Source organism: Salmo salar, chromosome 01 (assembly GCF_965601325.2).
Source record: "Salmo salar chromosome 01, fSalSal1, whole genome shotgun sequence".
In the NCBI taxonomy this organism is placed as follows: Eukaryota; Metazoa; Chordata; class Actinopteri; order Salmoniformes; family Salmonidae; genus Salmo; species Salmo salar.
Genome location: NC_138291.1, coordinates 28,554,977 through 28,571,389, shown reverse-complemented (window position 1 = coordinate 28,571,389; position 16,413 = coordinate 28,554,977). Strand labels below are relative to the sequence as shown.

Genomic DNA, 16,413 nt, shown 5'->3' with positions numbered 1-16,413 from the left:
GTCACGAGAAAATGACGTGTATTTACAGTGGCGGAATATTCAAGATCCGCTGACTGGCATGGAAAGTAACGAATCAGATGTTTTATATATTTCAAAAGTAGGCGATTCTTATGACGTTATAAGACACACGATTTTCCTAACCAATCGTTTTGCGTCTCTTGATCTGACACCGCAGTTTCCATTGGGGGCGGCTTTTGTAGAATGTTATGGAAGATGTTATTCGTACTACGACGAGGAGCAATGTTGAGTGCAACAAAGACAATGTCATGGACCCTTACTAGGTATACAATGGGTATTGGAATATAAAGTAATTGCTTAAGAAGGCATATAAACAACTTAATTGTATCGACAAGACCACTGTCTTCATATTGCAAAGAAGAACAGCGTAGCTAGCTAACGTTAACGATTAGCTTTACATTGGCTATCACTGTGGGGTCAAGCTTAGCTTACGTCAGCTAGTTGAATATAATTTTGATTTCTGTTTTTAATAAATTATGTCATATTATCTAATCAGACAAATTTGTTGGACTTAAGTCAACACTGTATGTATATTGCTCTAACGTTAGTTACAATTGGGTCTATTCAGCTGCCATGGATCGCTGAGCCTTTACATGACCCATTCCTTCTACCAAAGTAGTAGTAGCCAATAACGTTACCTGTCAGTGTGAAGTTAGGCCTTTATAAATCAATATTGTAGGCATAGAGTTGCATTACTTTGTTATTAGCTGGTTAACATTAACTAGTTGATTCGTTTTTATTTAAATGAAGAAATTGTAAGTGTGAAAGTGATGTGAATGCCTTGAGGCTCTTTGGTGTTGTGTTTTGACAAGGCTTTTTTTCTTTCAGGGCCTCATTTCCCCTTTTCACCAATGGGGTCCAACCAATATTGCTGAGATGTCCCCAAAGGTCTCAACCCCTCTACACAAGTCTCTCACGCTTGAGCAGCAAATCAGCCCAGGAGAAAACAGCAGAGTCCAGTCCAGTTGAAGAGAAAGTATACCTCAGTGCATCATGTGTTAAGGTTAGGGTAATTATTCACACACAAAATTATAATATTGTACTCTATAAACAGTATAATGTAACTTATTTAAATCCATCCCCATATGTGTGGGCTATAAAGCTCTAGTGTCTTTCTCTCAGCATTCACTTCCTCAACAGTGGTGGATGATCAAGGGATACTTGGATACTCCACATGTCAAGTACTGACCTAATTACCCTTTTCTCTGTCTGTGTCTTCAGAGGCTAAGAGAGATCATGGATAAGGGACAGTACCTGAGAATACAGGTGGAAGGGGGAGGCTGCTCTGGGTTCCAGTACAAGTTTATCATTGACAGTACCAGGAACGAGGAGGACAGGTAGTTGTCATTGATTAATCTGTCGCTCTGTTGTCATTCAAGAGTGAACTCATTATTGATGAACTGAATGAATGGCATGCAGCAGTAACACAATTATTTGTAGTAACACAATCATTGTTATCTGATCATATCTGTTTATCTCTTTGTCCTCGATCCCTTCCAACACCCTTTTTTTATCCATTCTAAACTCTTTCTCTCCCTCTCTCTCTCAGCGTGTTTGAGCAGGGAGGGGTAGGGGTCATTGTGGACGAAGACAGCCTGGAGTTTGTGAAAGGCTCTACACTGGACTATACTCAGGAGCTGATTCGCTCCTCCTTCCAGATGCTGAAAAACCCTCAGGCAGACCATGGCTGCTCCTGCGGAACCTCCTTCTCAGTCAAGTTATGAGACTGTGGGTCTGAGACTTGCAGCTTTCAACCCCTCCATCCCTCACTAAGTCATAATGTAGGCATTTTATTTGAAATTATATATTCAGAAACCGTGTGTTCACAGGTGCATAAGTTATTCCACAATTCACAGATGATCCTCATAACAACTCTGCAACTGACAACATTTAAAGAATGCTGTAGCCTATTTTTTGGGAAAGTATGCTTGGTTACAAATTTAACAAAGTGGATGAGAATCAGACGTGCTTGGATGTATTTACAAATTGATGCATTGGTTTTCAGCGTTCTGTTTCACTACGATATTAAAAACGATGTTATATTGATTATATATTTATACTGAATGAAGATTATGCTTTGGAGTAGTTTGAATGTAAAAGAGTGCATCCCATAAAGAATGTAGGTCATGTCTCTATGAATAAAAGTGTCAAAATGACAGCAAATGTATTTGTCTTGGAATCAAATTAATACAGTTCAAAATTTAGGTCATGATGTATTTACCAAGTAAATTGGGAGCTTTCTGATTACATCATAATGATGAAAGAGCAGCTACTGTGGGAAGTGTGGCCAGTCACAGATAGTTGGTACCTATCATAAGGCATTACCATTTCAAAATAGTTTTGGAACATCAAAATGTTAGTGAATGATTAGTGAATTTCTCATTCTTAATAGGTGTGTCCAGTGTAGACGGGCTATCATGTCAACATAGTTTGATTATCAAGCTCATTAAACACTCAAATTCACAGAGCTTAGATCGCTGGCTGTATGCAAATAGGATTGATATAGGTTGTTGACTGAGTTAGTACCCCATGAGTGATAAAGAACTTATGTTGTCAATCTTTTTTATTTTTTATTAAAATTTCATTTAAGAAACATTTCACAAAAAAATATACAAAACAATATCTTTACAAATTATATTTACATTGATGTAATGTAAATCAAAATATGCTGTAAACACATTTAATCAATTTAACAGAATTATCATAAAACGAGGGAAAACATTTTGCATGTTTCATATTTTCTATTTACCTAGTTACATTCCAGTTGAACAATATCATATCTGGTTACGAGAAACATAAACCTATATCCTTGTAAAAATAGCCACTCCCTTTTAAACGTATATCAATATGTATGCTCTTAATAATGTTACGCCATAGCAGCACACTGAAAAGTGATCAAAAGGAGAAATGCAACAGTGCATTGAAACATTTTCAGCTTTTTTCCTTTGTTTTTTTTTGAGGAATTTGGTTGGACAGGGAATCAGGGATTGTCTTTTGATAAGCCATGCATTCCCATTACACACATACACAAAACCTCAAACAAGTATACACACACATTGTATGTTACGGAGGGTTACTGCACAAGCTAAAATATCACTACATTTGAATCAATATGGTCACACACTGCTAGGGGTTTGAGGTTCAACCAGTGGACAACACGTTCACATACACAAACCATCAGGGTAACACAGTGACCAGGTCGGGTATACAGTGCATAGTATGCTTTGGCATGCTGACATCCAGAACATAACTGCGGATGTTACATTCATGAGGAAGGCCACAGGAGTTTAAATCATTTGTAAAAAATTATTAAGAAAACAAAAACTTGTATTAGTCAAAAGAAAAAACAATGGAATTATATAAAACAAACATCAAACCACTCCAAACCTCATCAGTCACTCAGAAGGAGATTAAGGCTAAATTAGTTCGCTACAAGTTTTAAAAATGGCATTTTCATCAGTCACACTAACTCCTGCCAACTGGCAAAACTGCCATTTAGAACATTGACACAAACACTCATACTAAAAATAATCACCATCAAAATCATGTGCAGATGATATGAAAGGAAGTTTTACAACTGTGATGTGATGTTTTGGAGGGATATTTTGCAACGGTAGTGGTATGACGTCTTCCACCTCGTGGACGAACAATCGGGGCTTATGCTGTAGTGTAGATGAGGCTCACGCTGATGCCCCGAGTGTTGAGGCAGTGAGTCATGTTTACTAGCTGTGTAGTTATCCCACAGCGGAGTGGAGCGGGTTCTTCTCTCTGAATAGGCATGCTGGGAAAAGCCCATGCAGACCCCTGGACTGGACACAGTGGTGGATGGATGATGTGTCACTCCAGGTGTGCCTCTCAGTGAGGGGCATGGACGCACCTCCAGACAAATAGGCTGCAGAGGACACAGAAAAGGGAGAGGAAAGACATTTATTAACAGTCAGCGGTGTAACACTAAGGCATTTCATACAATATTCAAATGTTTATTTAATTGTCAATTGCTACAATGAACTTAAAACACCACTAATGACAATGTTGTAAAATTGAGACAGTTTCAGAGGAATACTGTACTAATAGAAACTGGAGTTCTACCTTCTATCGTCCCCACCAGCACTAATGACGAAGCGATCCCCACTTGTGAAGCGAATATTAGTCAAGTGGGCTGAGTGGCCCAGAAAGCGTTTGTGTTTGGCCTGCAGAGAACAATAAGTGTGTTATTAAAATGAAAATGAATATGTAGGCTACCCCAAAATAACTGTAGCTGAGCATAATTTAGACAGATAATAGATGCATAGGTTAGGTGGAACTGTAGTTACAGTATATCATCATGGTCAATAACATACACACCAACATTACAGAGACACATGAATGGTACACATGAAACCACAAACATAAGCCTGAATCACATTAGTGAAAGTTCACCAATATAATAAATATCTCCATTCATGTCAATGCTGAATGCTACTATAAGTCAAAATGAATATGTAGGCTATTGTACAATATGATACAATTCGTGAGTCATATTTAACATGCTATAATCAATCCAACAAGTATTAGCAGTTATAAACAATTAACAGTATTTCATTTTTGTAAGTATTGTTAATAAATAGAGCTCACTATTCTATGGCAGCAATGTATGAATTTATAGTTATCTTGGATTGATGAGGTACAATTATCAAACAGAATTCAATATTCACACAGAGACACAGATCAGCATCATAGAACACAGATTATACTTACAAACTTTTCTGGACATGGAAAGTCAAACAGCTTTACCATTCCAAAGTCATCGCCTGTGACGATGTTCAGGCCAGAGTGGGAAACACAGGCACAGGTGACGTCTGCTTTGTCAGTGTTACGGGACCAGATCCCCACAACCTCATCCCCCAGGACACTTGCCAGACAGTGAGACATCACATGTTAGTTAGACAGGAAGTAACTCCAATGATCATGTGGTGCTTTGACTTGGTGTAACCTAGGGGTTCCCCAATTTTTGTTGAGTTCAGGCAATAATTTTGTATGATCTTCTGTGTAGAAAAGAACATCATAATTAATTACGTTATTTCCCCCCAGTCTGATTTAGTGTCTGGTCAGCTTCACTCTGTTCTAATTAGTCCTGCGCGGCTTGTAGGCATTGAGAGGGACACATGCGTGTTCCTGAGAGTCATATCTTTCCGTGATGGGGTAATAATATTTTGTAGCTTAAACCGTTCAAAACATAGAGCTACATTTGTAGGAAGAAAAGAGAAACTGCTTTGTTTACTGACGTAACCCTGGTTCTAAGAACCAAGTGCGATTTTTAAAATGTAATTTCAGAGTTTCTCTTGTGACCCCATTTTCAAATCAGGCGACCCCACTAACCCCTGTGTCCCCAGTATTGATTTCATATGGCCCTGTCAGTAGTGAGATTACTATGGAGAACCCAACATAAAACACACACTCACCTTGTCCATGTGGCCCAGGTTATCCTGTCTATGACTGACTGCTCTGTGACATGCTTTCCAGATGGCACCTCGTACACCAGCCGCTTGTAAGCACCAGTCGATATCTGTTGGAGTAATAGTAAATAATAGTCAAATAATACAATAAAACATGATTATTGTGAGTCTTGATTTCATATTGGAGAGTTAATATGCATTTACACAATCATAGATACACAGATCTCGTGCCTCTACCTGAACATAGCAGCTGTCTGCAGAGAAGTCCATCTGCATGACAAAGCTGGGGATGTCCCTGCAGCAGTTAATGCGGTTGAGTTGTGGTCCAAGCGTCAGGTCGTAGAAGTCAACCGCACTCTCACTGGAGCCCACTGCCAAGTAGCGTGAATCTGGACTGAACCTGAGGAAGAAACAGGTTCAGTTCAAAATGTGTCCTCTGAGACTTATTACAACAAAGATAAGAACACTCAGTACACTCATGATGGATGAGTTTCCCCCATAAAAGGCTCTGGGTGATTTTGATAGGGATTCCCCCACCTGATATCTTGGATGGGAGAGCGGCGATCCCTCTTCTTGCCCCAGATCTTGAGTGAGGTGACCAGCAGGATAATGAACTCTCCATTCTTCATGCCAATGGCCACCATGTCCCCCTCGGGGCTGTAGGCCACCGTACGAGCTGGGTGTCCCAGGTTCACCTTGTTTAGCATCTTCTGTTACCCCCAAAAAGATTCAACATAGAGAAAGTCAACACACAAGGTTCTTCTAGTGCCTCACATACAGCACATTAGCAGTAAGAAAGATTCCATCAAATTCAGTTAGCTCTTTATAAACTGAGACTAGCTGGCTGGCTAACAAGTCATAGTAAAGGGGCTCCTGACCTTCTCTGGGATGTCCCACAGCCTCACAGTGCCATCCTCTGCAGCAGAAAGGAACACGTCCCGTGTGGGATGGGTGCCAACACCCCAGATCGGACCATCCATGTGGCCGTTCACCAGGATGTTGCACGCTGCATTCTTTTCCCCCACCTCAATGATCTCAGCATTCCGGGTTCCTACCAGAATTTTACCCTAGAACAGCAACAAGGGAAATGTGGATGAGGAATACAAATATAGACTTGCATGGCTCGTTACCCTATTCTTTATACCCACTGGATGGTGGAATGTCCCACCTTTCCTCTGCATACGGAGCGCACACAGTCTATGATCTGTCCCGTCTCCAGGCGAAAGGCTCTGCAGCGCTTCAGCTCCTGGTCCCACAGCTTCAGAGCACCTCCTTCCTTTGACCTGTAGGGGTCACCAAACACAACACTGTTGCAGTATACTGAAATCTGAGTTTCCATTCAAGTTTCATACTCTCAGTCCTAAATATGTTTATGTAGAAAACTTTGATTAATTAATCCAAGTCGGTTCATTGATTTCACACGACAAACAGCAGTGGTAGCTGGTACAGTGAGGAGAGGAGCAATACTTACGGTCTTTCCTTGCCTCCCGTAACGATGAGGCCATCTCTTAGTGTGGTGTACATGGTGAATACAGGCCCTGTGTGGGCTTTAGCCACTACTCTCACTAGAATGTGCTCCTTCCACACACACACATCCCCACTAATGGTACCTGTAAATGTCAAGTTATTCTGAAACAAAAAAAACAAACCTGCACTAATCTAGTGACCTCAAAGAGCAGAGGAGCATAGCACAGACAATCAAGCAGTATAAGAATCAATTAAATTGCATCGTTAACCCTATTCAATAGGCTTTATACATATAATTACAACATGTATCATATCTGTACACTGTTGTCATACCATTGAAATTAAAGGTAGATTATATTTAAAAAAGTTTTCAACATTAATTCAAGTTAACATTCATAAGATAATACATAAAATAAAGTATAAGTACATCTTAACAATAAGTACAATGTCAAATACATTCTAAGTATACATGTTCCATAGGGAAACTGCAAATGTAGTAACTGGACTGTCCGATTGGGTATCATATGGCAATAACATAGAGAGTGGGGAATGGACTTACAGCTCCAAATGCTACAGAGAGCATGGTCTGCATGCGGGCGTCCTCTATGGAACTCATCACACCCTTCTTGCACAGCAGAGCCCGGCCCGCGAGTGTCCAGAACCTCACATGTTTTATCCCAACAGAAACAAACTGGGTGTCCGAGTCCGGACGGAACTCTGCCACAAAGATCCGTTGAGTGTGTCCCGACCGGCTGGCCACTTTGGCACCTTGAAAATAATGGTGCATTGATAGGTCCCCTACAGAGCTTCTATCTCCCTGTACTCATTGCAGCTGGGCACTAACAGGTGCACCGTGATAAGGTGAATAGCCTGTAATGAGTTGGTGTGAGGTGTTTACCTTCTTGCCACCTCCAGATGGTGATGGTGTGTTCTGGGTCCAGACCCACAGAGAGCAGCAGCTTCCCAGTGGCACTGAAGCTGACCGAGCATACGCCCCGGGAGTGGAAACAGCGCAGCACAGACAGCGTCTGCTTGTTCATGGCATCCCACACGTGGATGGAGGGCGACGTGGCTGAGGGAGGGAACAACAGCAGTGTAGATTCAAGCTTCATGTATGCTGGATGAAAAGAGGCCAGAAACTTTAGGTCCCAACTAAATCCACAAATGATGAAATTCAATGACTGTGACTTCTTTTAAATATGAGGTTTTTACATTTGCCGGACCATACGACATGTTATAATGGATACTGAATATCAATGGTACATCCATATAAAAAAACTTGTCTTGAATAGAGTACCAATGTAAGTGTGGGTCAAACAAGAGCTACAGGGCTACAAGCAACTGAAGCAATCAAGCAAGTTTGTGTGAGGTGCACACCTGCCCTTCCCATCTAACCCACTAGGTCACAGTCTATCAATATAACACACTGTGGATGTAGTAGAAGGTACCTGGAAAGCTGTCAATCAATATTATCTATGAAGAAGAGAAAGCTATTCTCAATCTACCATAAGAAAAACATAATCAAGGAACGTTTCAAAATGTTATATTTCTTTCCACTAGTGCACCGAAACACTCTGTCAGAACAACATCCTCTGCTGTCTGGGACAAACCAAAACTATTGAAATGGCGAAGTTCTTACCTGACATATCACCAGTATCACCTGTATGCAACAAATGTAAAGATGAATTAAATAATAGGAAGATCAATGGCACAAGTAAAACTCTAAAACACTATTTTCCGCAGTCCAAGTGTTAATAAGAATATTGTCAGAATACTGTATTGTAGTAGTTTTCCTCATAAAGAGCTAACATGTGCATGGGAACTGTACAAGGACCTCCCACATGCAGCTTTCGATTCTCTCTTTAGAGACTGTTTACATAGCACGTGTTTTTGGTAGGTTTCTGTGGTTTGCAAGGCACACAGCAAGCATGCATGATAATTACTCTTTTATTCAACTGTGTGGAGTTTGCGATTATGCAGGTAAGTTGCATCAGAGCACAGATAAGGGGTGTGGGGGGGGGGGGGGGGGGGGGTACAGTAATTCCCCAGTAGAATACACAGTTACAGCACATAGGGAAGAAAACATGAGGTCAACCTCTCACAAACATACCTACTTGGCCAGTTGCTACCACGTTGGGGAATTTGGGGTGTTGATTGATAGTCAGGCACAGAATGTCATCACTATGTTCTATATAGAAGCTTTGGCAGGCTGCAAGAAAACACATACACACGCACGGCACGCGCAACCACGTGCACACGCCATGCGCACACACACACAAATATGTAAATTGACATCCCTCGTAAGAACAGTAAAGGACAATCAACATATTTAGGATTTCAAAGAACAGCATTAAGGCTCATTCAACAATACTGTAAAACCCTCTTCAGATGAACACAACTCGGCTCATCCCTTCTGTCATGACGTTGCCCTCTTTGGGTACAGCGAGCACAGTTGACCCCCCTCCCTCTGCACCAGCCCTTTTCTATGCACCATCCCCCGACCTCTATACTCCTGACACCAGGCTCTGTAAGAAGAGGTCGTAAATTCCTATGAGGAGATTCTCTCCTCATGGCCACAGTATAGAGACAGTGAGTTTTCATAGACCACACAAAGGAATTCTTCTACCTCACAGAACTTGACAACCGAACAATATTCAGGTTCTGGAGAAGGTATAAAAGATCAGTGAAGAATCCAGCTATGAACTGGTCCGTTTGGTACAATTTTGTGAAACTCATGAGAGACAATACGGCCACATTACCATAATCATGTTTATAGAAGAGTCTCAGGTATGAGACTTACATCGAAATGGTTGTATAAAATGAATGAATAAGGATGGAACTGTTTGTGAAATTGTGTAATGTGATTTTGGACTGTTTAATGAAGAAGGAAACTCCAATTCCCTTTGGAGTCTTAACTAAATCAGAGGACCGCCCATGAGCACAGTTATGGTCTGGCGTCATGGGACAGGCCCTTTTCTGCTCTTCCGAATAAAACCCCCACCTAGGTTTTCTATCACCAGACCGAGCTTACCTCAATTACGAGATGGCTAAAGGTTGGAGACCAGCTTACCTTGATAACGAGAGGGCCAAGGTTTGAGAGAAGACCATGCATTTCTCTTGATGAACTTTTAACCATACCACGTGGTTAAACTCTTAGACTATCGATACCGACAGAATAAGAACAAGTCTTTGATATTAATTACTAGTCTGCAGCTCGGAATTCGGAATCATTTAACGCGAAGACCGACAACCGCCGAAACAACTGTCCTATAACGACATTAATGAATGTCACTCTGAACTACCCATTCTAACCACGACAGAGAGAGAGAGAGAGAGGGCGGACAGACTCTCCAACAGAAACAAACTTTTCAACAGAGATCCCGACGACACACTGAGCGTAAATATATATATTGATTGCAATTGTTCCCGAATGAATGAGTGTTCATGTGCAAAGGATTAGTATTTCAATTGTTATAATTATCAACTCTGTAGTGCCTTCTCAGCTGACCCACACTCCCCTTTTGTCTAACAAGCCGCCATGCCGGTTTAGCCCACTAGGGCACATTCCTCTGATTTCCTTGTAACCATATCTACTGTTTGTTATGCATTTCTGTGAATTACTTAGTTAGTAAATAAATGATTTTAAGACAATTGATGTATGGATGACTCATAGTGAAGACTGGGTTCGTGCAGATAACCAACAATTTACGACGTTTGGAATGAGACTGACGTGAGGTAAATAAGTCATTAATTCGAAGACTAATTGATCAGATATTAAAATATCTGAAAGTTATATTAGGAAAATTATAACTTTGTAATCTGAATATTTTCCTTGGCGCCCCGACTTCCTAGTTAATTACAGTTACATGATTAATCAGGTTAATCGCGTAATAATAATTACAGAGTTATTTGATAAATATGTCTTCAGTTTTAATGATGCCAAAGACACAACACTTCTCTACTCCAACCCCTCCCACCTGTGGTTAAGTTGAGGACGATGCCGACAGAAGCTGTGTGGTAGATGATATCCGTCCCCTCATTCAGGTAGTGAACGTTGTTGCGGCAGTCATTGCCCCGGTAACCAAAAACCAGATCCAGCACCAGGTCCTGCGTAAAAGTAATGAAAGGGTCAGGATCAAAATCATCTCTATGACAACTGAGGGAGATGAGACCAATTTATTTTTGAAGGTACAGCAGGGACATCAGGAGCATGTGCTTCCTCAAGATGTGATTATGGTTAAATTAGGGTCCCTGAAGAGGATGTCTGGAGTGGACAAAGCAGAACACAGTTCTTGACTCTAAATTATTGCATTACCAAAACAATGACCAACCCATTTGCTGCATGACAAATACTAATGCAAAAATTGAATTTGATGAGATATGTGGGTTAATATAGGTTGCATCGATAGCTAACATCCATAAAATATTATTTGGATGGGTGTGTTTGTCCTAAGGTAACACCAGTCTCACCTCAATGGGCCGCTTCTTCTTGCCCACATTGTTGGTCTGCAGCTTCTCAGGCTGTGGCAGCGCCCTGCTAACAGGAGGTCTGAAACAGACAGCTAGAATAATAGGAGCTACTGTGTACGACCCCATCGACCCCTCAATCTTTCTCAAGTCAAAGATCCAAAATACAAGTCAAGACTTTTATGAATCATGTACTTGGAGAAGACGTTTCTTGAGCTATAAGTGCTCAATAAGTGAAATGTGGGTCTGAAATATTCAATCAGAAGAACTTAATATGGAACATAGGGGATGTGTCTTACCTTGACCCTCTTCCATGGCAGCAATAAAAAGGAAAAATGAAACATTAGAACAGGGGTTCTGACAGCACAGCGTTCACAGCTGCCCCACCGACACAGAAGCATAGCACAACACTGACAAGGCAGCCACTGAGGACATAAAATACACCCCATTCAGCACCACGGAGTATCTATAACAAACAGCACCTTTAGCATCTCCATGATAGTCACTAACCGGCACCCACAGATGCTGCATGGGTTGTCAAACCATAGTGTGAAGCAGACATACTTACTTTTATAAACTCTTACACACAGTTCACCAAACAGAAAAACATTTCCAAAACCCAAGTAAAGACGTTCTGTACGGCTTATTTGGACCATAGTTTCTGTAAAATACCCTATATTAACATGCTTTATCAATTGAGATTTGAGATATTTGATATTGAGATATCTCAGGGTTTATATTGTGCCTAGCAAGAGGTACATTTCCCTAAAGTAATGTGGATATCTTGTGTAAAGTCTCTTACCTGATTACCCCCTGCCTTCAAGTAGAATGAAAGAGGAGAGCAGGACAGACAGAGACAGGGGGACAGCCATTGAAGAGAGAAGAAGAGAGAGGTGAGGTTATCCTCTAAGGGACAGTATGAATTCACGTAAAGGCAAAAAAAGAAACGTGATTGAGGAAATCTGGATTTACACAAATTGGGTTGGTGGACCCTTTGGTGTCACTTTGACATATTATGAGATTCCAATTGGATTTGCTTTCACTACACCTCGTTTCAGTTTAAACTGATTGTCTTAAATATTTTGTGTCCATCATGTGCCCAATAAAGAAAGCCTCAAATGAAAAATACATGAAAAATAGATTTGAACACTTGGGTGTCTCTCCAGAGTCCTGTGTTCTGTTACCTCTCATCCACAGATGGCTCCTTCAGCTGCAAGTGGGGTTTGACTCCAGTCATGGGTCGCACGTTGGTGGATAAGGCCTTGATGGTGTAGTTCATCTCATTCTCCCTCGTCACATCACTGTCATAACCTGGCCAATGACAGAAAAGATTAAGATACTAGATCAGAACACATGCTGCCTTTTGCACCATCTATGAGAGGCTAAACATAATAAATATTAGAGGGAGGATATCTATATCAGTAGAAATGGACTATATGATGACTTCAGACGGAGACCCAGGTTTGGTTTGGGGTGTGTATTTCTCACCCCCATCATCCTCGCTCTCGATGTCCGACTCCTCACTGTCACAATGTCTGGCTTCCCGGTGCCCCTCGGCCTCGTGGGTCCAGATCATGAGGCATGTGTCACCCCCACCAACCGTCACCAGGAGACCATCGTCATGCGTCCACCGCACGTTAGTCACATGGGTGCTATGGGCCACATAACGCTTGAACTTTGCATACTTTCCCTGTGGGCAGAAGTAACATTAAGTTAAAATAACATTGTTTTAACATTAGCATTAACATAACAGTGTAAATGTAATACATTCTAGTAAGGGCAATGAGAAGACATAAATACATCATTATAAGTGTCTTACCTTGACAGGATACCTGAATAGCTTGACGTATCCCAGATCATCCCCCGTTGCTAGCACATTTCTGTTGTTGCTAAGGCAGGCAGTGGTCACCTCGGTAATCTCACTGACCACAGGCCAGATCCCCTCACAGGACGTCCCTAGAACACAGGTCCATGTGCTCCAGTCTATCTTTTCTACCTGAAGGAGAGGATCAGGAGAGAGGAGAGGAAGGAGGGTGGTGAGGTGGACAACAGTGGTTCCTATGAGATTTGACACAGCACCAGCCTGACAGCATCTATGATATCTAACCCCTATCTCTTTAATGACCCCCCCCCCCCCCCCGCCTCAAAAGATGTCTGAACGTCACACAGTATAAGAGGCCTTAAAAACACTATCCCATTTCCACTGCCAGAATTAGAATGATGCTGGAGAAAAATGGGCTGTGTTAATGCTTGAGTGCCCTTACCACGCTGTCCTGTAACATCTCGGGGGAAAAAGTAGGCCAGCCCCACTATAGCCACGACAACGCCATGGGCCATGGCAGGCAGCAGTGTATGTGATGTGCTGTGCTTACCTCTGTAGCAGGAATGGTCTGCTTCTTTCCCCGTGGAGCTTCGAAAAATAACTGTTCTTTAGCACCAGTGTTCACTTGCAGTAGTTTTCCTGTGAATGTGAGAACACAGTTAAGACTGAATCTGATATCAAATTAAACCCTTTTGTGGTTTATAGTAGGGTCGTTCCACAAAATGAGTGCCTTTTGCGTCCCTTTGATATTTTAAGTAGAAATTGTGCACAAATATAACATTTTAAAAGCCTGTTATATTAAATTAATTGCACTCATGAAAAATTCAATCAATCACATTTTTTATATGAATAAAGGCTTGCTAAAGTGCCAAAATTATGCATTTTGACTTGTCCCTCTGTCATCCCTGTGTCACTTCTAGGAAGATTTCAACCCACTTAATCCAAAAACGTCTCCAAGTTTTCACCATCATTGTAAAGCCCTCGTTATTTTGTTTTCTTAAAATTATGATTAATTTCATGTTATTAGGAATTCATTTACATCTGTCTCTCATTTTAAGATCAACCCTTTTACTTGAACTGAACTCTCATTTTAATATGGTGAAACTATTCATTTAAAAAAATGTTTTTCAAAAGAAACATTTCCGGACTATTAAGCACACCTGAATATAAGCCTCACCCACTGAATTTTTTTTATTTTTATTTTGAACATAAATAAGCCGCAGGTGCCTACCGGTACATTGAAACAAATGAACTTTACACAGGCTTTAACGAAACACGGCTTGTAACAAAAATAAATAGGCTTTAACGAAACACGGCTTGTAACAAAAATAAATACGCTTTAACGAAACACGGCTTGTAACAAAAAATAAAAAATTAGCAGTAAACTTTAGTTGTCTTTTTGCACTGAGTCAATTCCTCACGCTGCTGTTTCCAACGTCTTATCGACTCATTAAGACCAAGCTCCCATGCAGCAGCTCTATTTCCTTTTCCAACAGCCAGATCAATCGCCTTCAACTTGAAAGCTGCATCATATGCATTTCTCCGTGTCTTTGCCATGATGAGGGTGACAAAATGACTACCGTAATCAGAATGATGGGAAGTTTGAGAGCGCTCGATTTAATCTAAACAGTAAACTAAAAAGTTGTTTGACCTTAACCCGTTTTGCAATTTCATTGGTCTAATGAAAGCTTCATGCCGCCAAAAAACTGAGCACATCACAGAATGTGTTTTTTTTGGAAAAAAAAAATTGAAAGCGGGAAAAATCCATATATTAGCCGCGTCATTGTTTAAGCCGCGAGGTTCAAAGCCTGGGAAAAAAGTAGCGGCTTATAGTCCAGAATTTACGGTAATAGTCAAATCATAATGTAAAAGCAGGTGAACTGGTCCTATTCTTTTTGACCATTATCTAGCCACTGGGCACAGACTTCAGTTCAACATCTAGTTTTGATTTACATTTGGTTGAGTTGTCAACTAACTTGAATTCAACATGAGATCAACAAAAAATGTAATGTCACCATGTCATTGGATTAAGGTTAAAAGTAGGGTAAAAAAAATAAATGAAATGTCCTTAAGGCTTTTCCCAAATCCAATCAGTTTTCCACATAGATTCAATGTCATTTTGCCCACTGGGTGGTGTTTTGTGCTAGAAAACTTAGCGGATCGAGCGTTGCACTTCAACTCTGTTACCCATAGATAGAAAGGCTAGAAATATTTTAGCAATTACATTTTTGGGGTGAAGCTTGCATTCAATTGCCGCTCCCTGTTGCACACAAAAAGCTTCCATTCCCCCTCTCAAGAGGGGATTTATATCTGATTTAAGATTAAATCATCAACCCTCTTACGGTCAACCCCATTACTTTATTTGGCACTTGATAGACACTTATATAGTCATTTTTTTATTTAACCTCTTCAGATGGTAAAACTAGATTTTTATGAGGTTGAACATGTGCTCTTTATGACAGAAAGTTCAAATGAGGTGAAATCAAACGTTTTTACACTTCTCAAAAGGCACTGAATTGGTGGAACAACCCAGTAGCATTATCATTCAGTTATCATACTTGGAATAACAAAAATTACTATTCCTTTACCTAGAGGTTTAAAATGGATTCCCACACATTGTGAATGAGCCAACAATAAGAATAGCCTGAAATACAATGGCATTGGTCCAGGTCAACTGTCAACTGCAAAGGTCACTGCCACAATCAGTGTAGTTGTTAGACCAACATGTTTACCTCTCTTGTCCCAGTCCAGATGGGTGATGTAGTTGAGGGACCCCTTACACACCCCCACCCTCTTGCTGCTCATCACATTATAGATGTCCACAAAGCTGTCACCCGACGCCACCGCCAGGTACTTCCCTGCACCTGTGTAAACACAGCAGCCATCTTTCAAAAGGGTTGTTACAAGTCTGTCAGGCCTTCTGGTCAGCAGCCAAGATAACAACACAAATAAAATAAACTCTGACAACAAACAGTACTCCATATCTACAGTATGTATACGGTCGTCACAATTCTTTCGAATAATAAAACTACTATCTGCCAACACATTGAACAGTGTATAAGAGTGCAGACGTCTATATTGTATAGAGAAGCAATTAGAAGCACTATCAGTGATGTGTTGGGAAACTGGATCCTTTGCATTGTAGATTAAGGTTAACTGGCCATGAGATAGAGAGTTTAGTTTCTAGCTCTCACTTTATCCTCC

The 16,413-nt window shown here is 40.8% G+C and overlaps 2 protein-coding genes across 2 annotated transcripts in view; one reads left to right on the top strand and one right to left on the bottom strand.

Moving 5' to 3' along the window:
- Positions 1–123: 123 nt before the first annotated feature.
- LOC106591720 (iron-sulfur cluster assembly 2 homolog, mitochondrial) lies at positions 124–2,185 on the top strand. Its single transcript, XM_014182946.3, has 4 exons — positions 124–281; positions 847–1,021; positions 1,240–1,355; positions 1,568–2,185. The coding sequence occupies exons 1-4, from the start codon at positions 202–204 to the stop codon at positions 1,740–1,742; spliced, it is 546 nt and encodes a 181-aa protein (XP_014038421.1). The 5' UTR covers positions 124–201; the 3' UTR covers positions 1,743–2,185.
- Positions 2,186–2,571: 386 nt separating this feature from the next.
- LOC106591625 (echinoderm microtubule-associated protein-like 5) overlaps positions 2,572–16,413 on the bottom strand; it is a 69,577-nt gene continuing 55,735 nt past the window's right edge. Inside the window, exons 23-44 of the mRNA XM_014182907.3 lie at positions 15,942–16,073; positions 13,760–13,848; positions 13,207–13,383; positions 12,876–13,077; positions 12,572–12,698; positions 12,190–12,204; positions 11,687–11,695; positions 11,391–11,469; positions 10,898–11,027; positions 9,031–9,129; positions 8,560–8,580; positions 7,819–7,992; positions 7,480–7,688; positions 6,925–7,082; positions 6,622–6,736; positions 6,332–6,520; positions 5,991–6,163; positions 5,691–5,853; positions 5,460–5,563; positions 4,756–4,909; positions 4,108–4,208; positions 2,572–3,910 (exon numbers count right to left, since the gene is read on the bottom strand). Of these exons, the coding sequence (XP_014038382.1) occupies positions 3,874–3,910; positions 4,108–4,208; positions 4,756–4,909; positions 5,460–5,563; positions 5,691–5,853; positions 5,991–6,163; positions 6,332–6,520; positions 6,622–6,736; positions 6,925–7,082; positions 7,480–7,688; positions 7,819–7,992; positions 8,560–8,580; positions 9,031–9,129; positions 10,898–11,027; positions 11,391–11,469; positions 11,687–11,695; positions 12,190–12,204; positions 12,572–12,698; positions 12,876–13,077; positions 13,207–13,383; positions 13,760–13,848; positions 15,942–16,073 (2,657 nt within the window). The 3' untranslated portion in view covers positions 2,572–3,873. The remainder of the gene's footprint in view (positions 3,911–4,107; positions 4,209–4,755; positions 4,910–5,459; positions 5,564–5,690; positions 5,854–5,990; positions 6,164–6,331; positions 6,521–6,621; positions 6,737–6,924; positions 7,083–7,479; positions 7,689–7,818; positions 7,993–8,559; positions 8,581–9,030; positions 9,130–10,897; positions 11,028–11,390; positions 11,470–11,686; positions 11,696–12,189; positions 12,205–12,571; positions 12,699–12,875; positions 13,078–13,206; positions 13,384–13,759; positions 13,849–15,941; positions 16,074–16,413) is intronic.

Excerpts from the sequence above, each read along its gene's own strand:
- LOC106591720 (XM_014182946.3), top strand. The coding sequence starts at position 202 with ATGTTATGGAAGATGTTATTCGTACTACGACGAGGAGCAATGTTGAGT. Across the intron at positions 282-846 it reads ATGTCATGGACCCTTACTAG|GGCCTCATTTCCCCTTTTCA; the intron begins GTATACAATGGG and ends TTTTTCTTTCAG. Across the intron at positions 1,022-1,239 it reads TCAGTGCATCATGTGTTAAG|AGGCTAAGAGAGATCATGGA; the intron begins GTTAGGGTAATT and ends CTGTGTCTTCAG.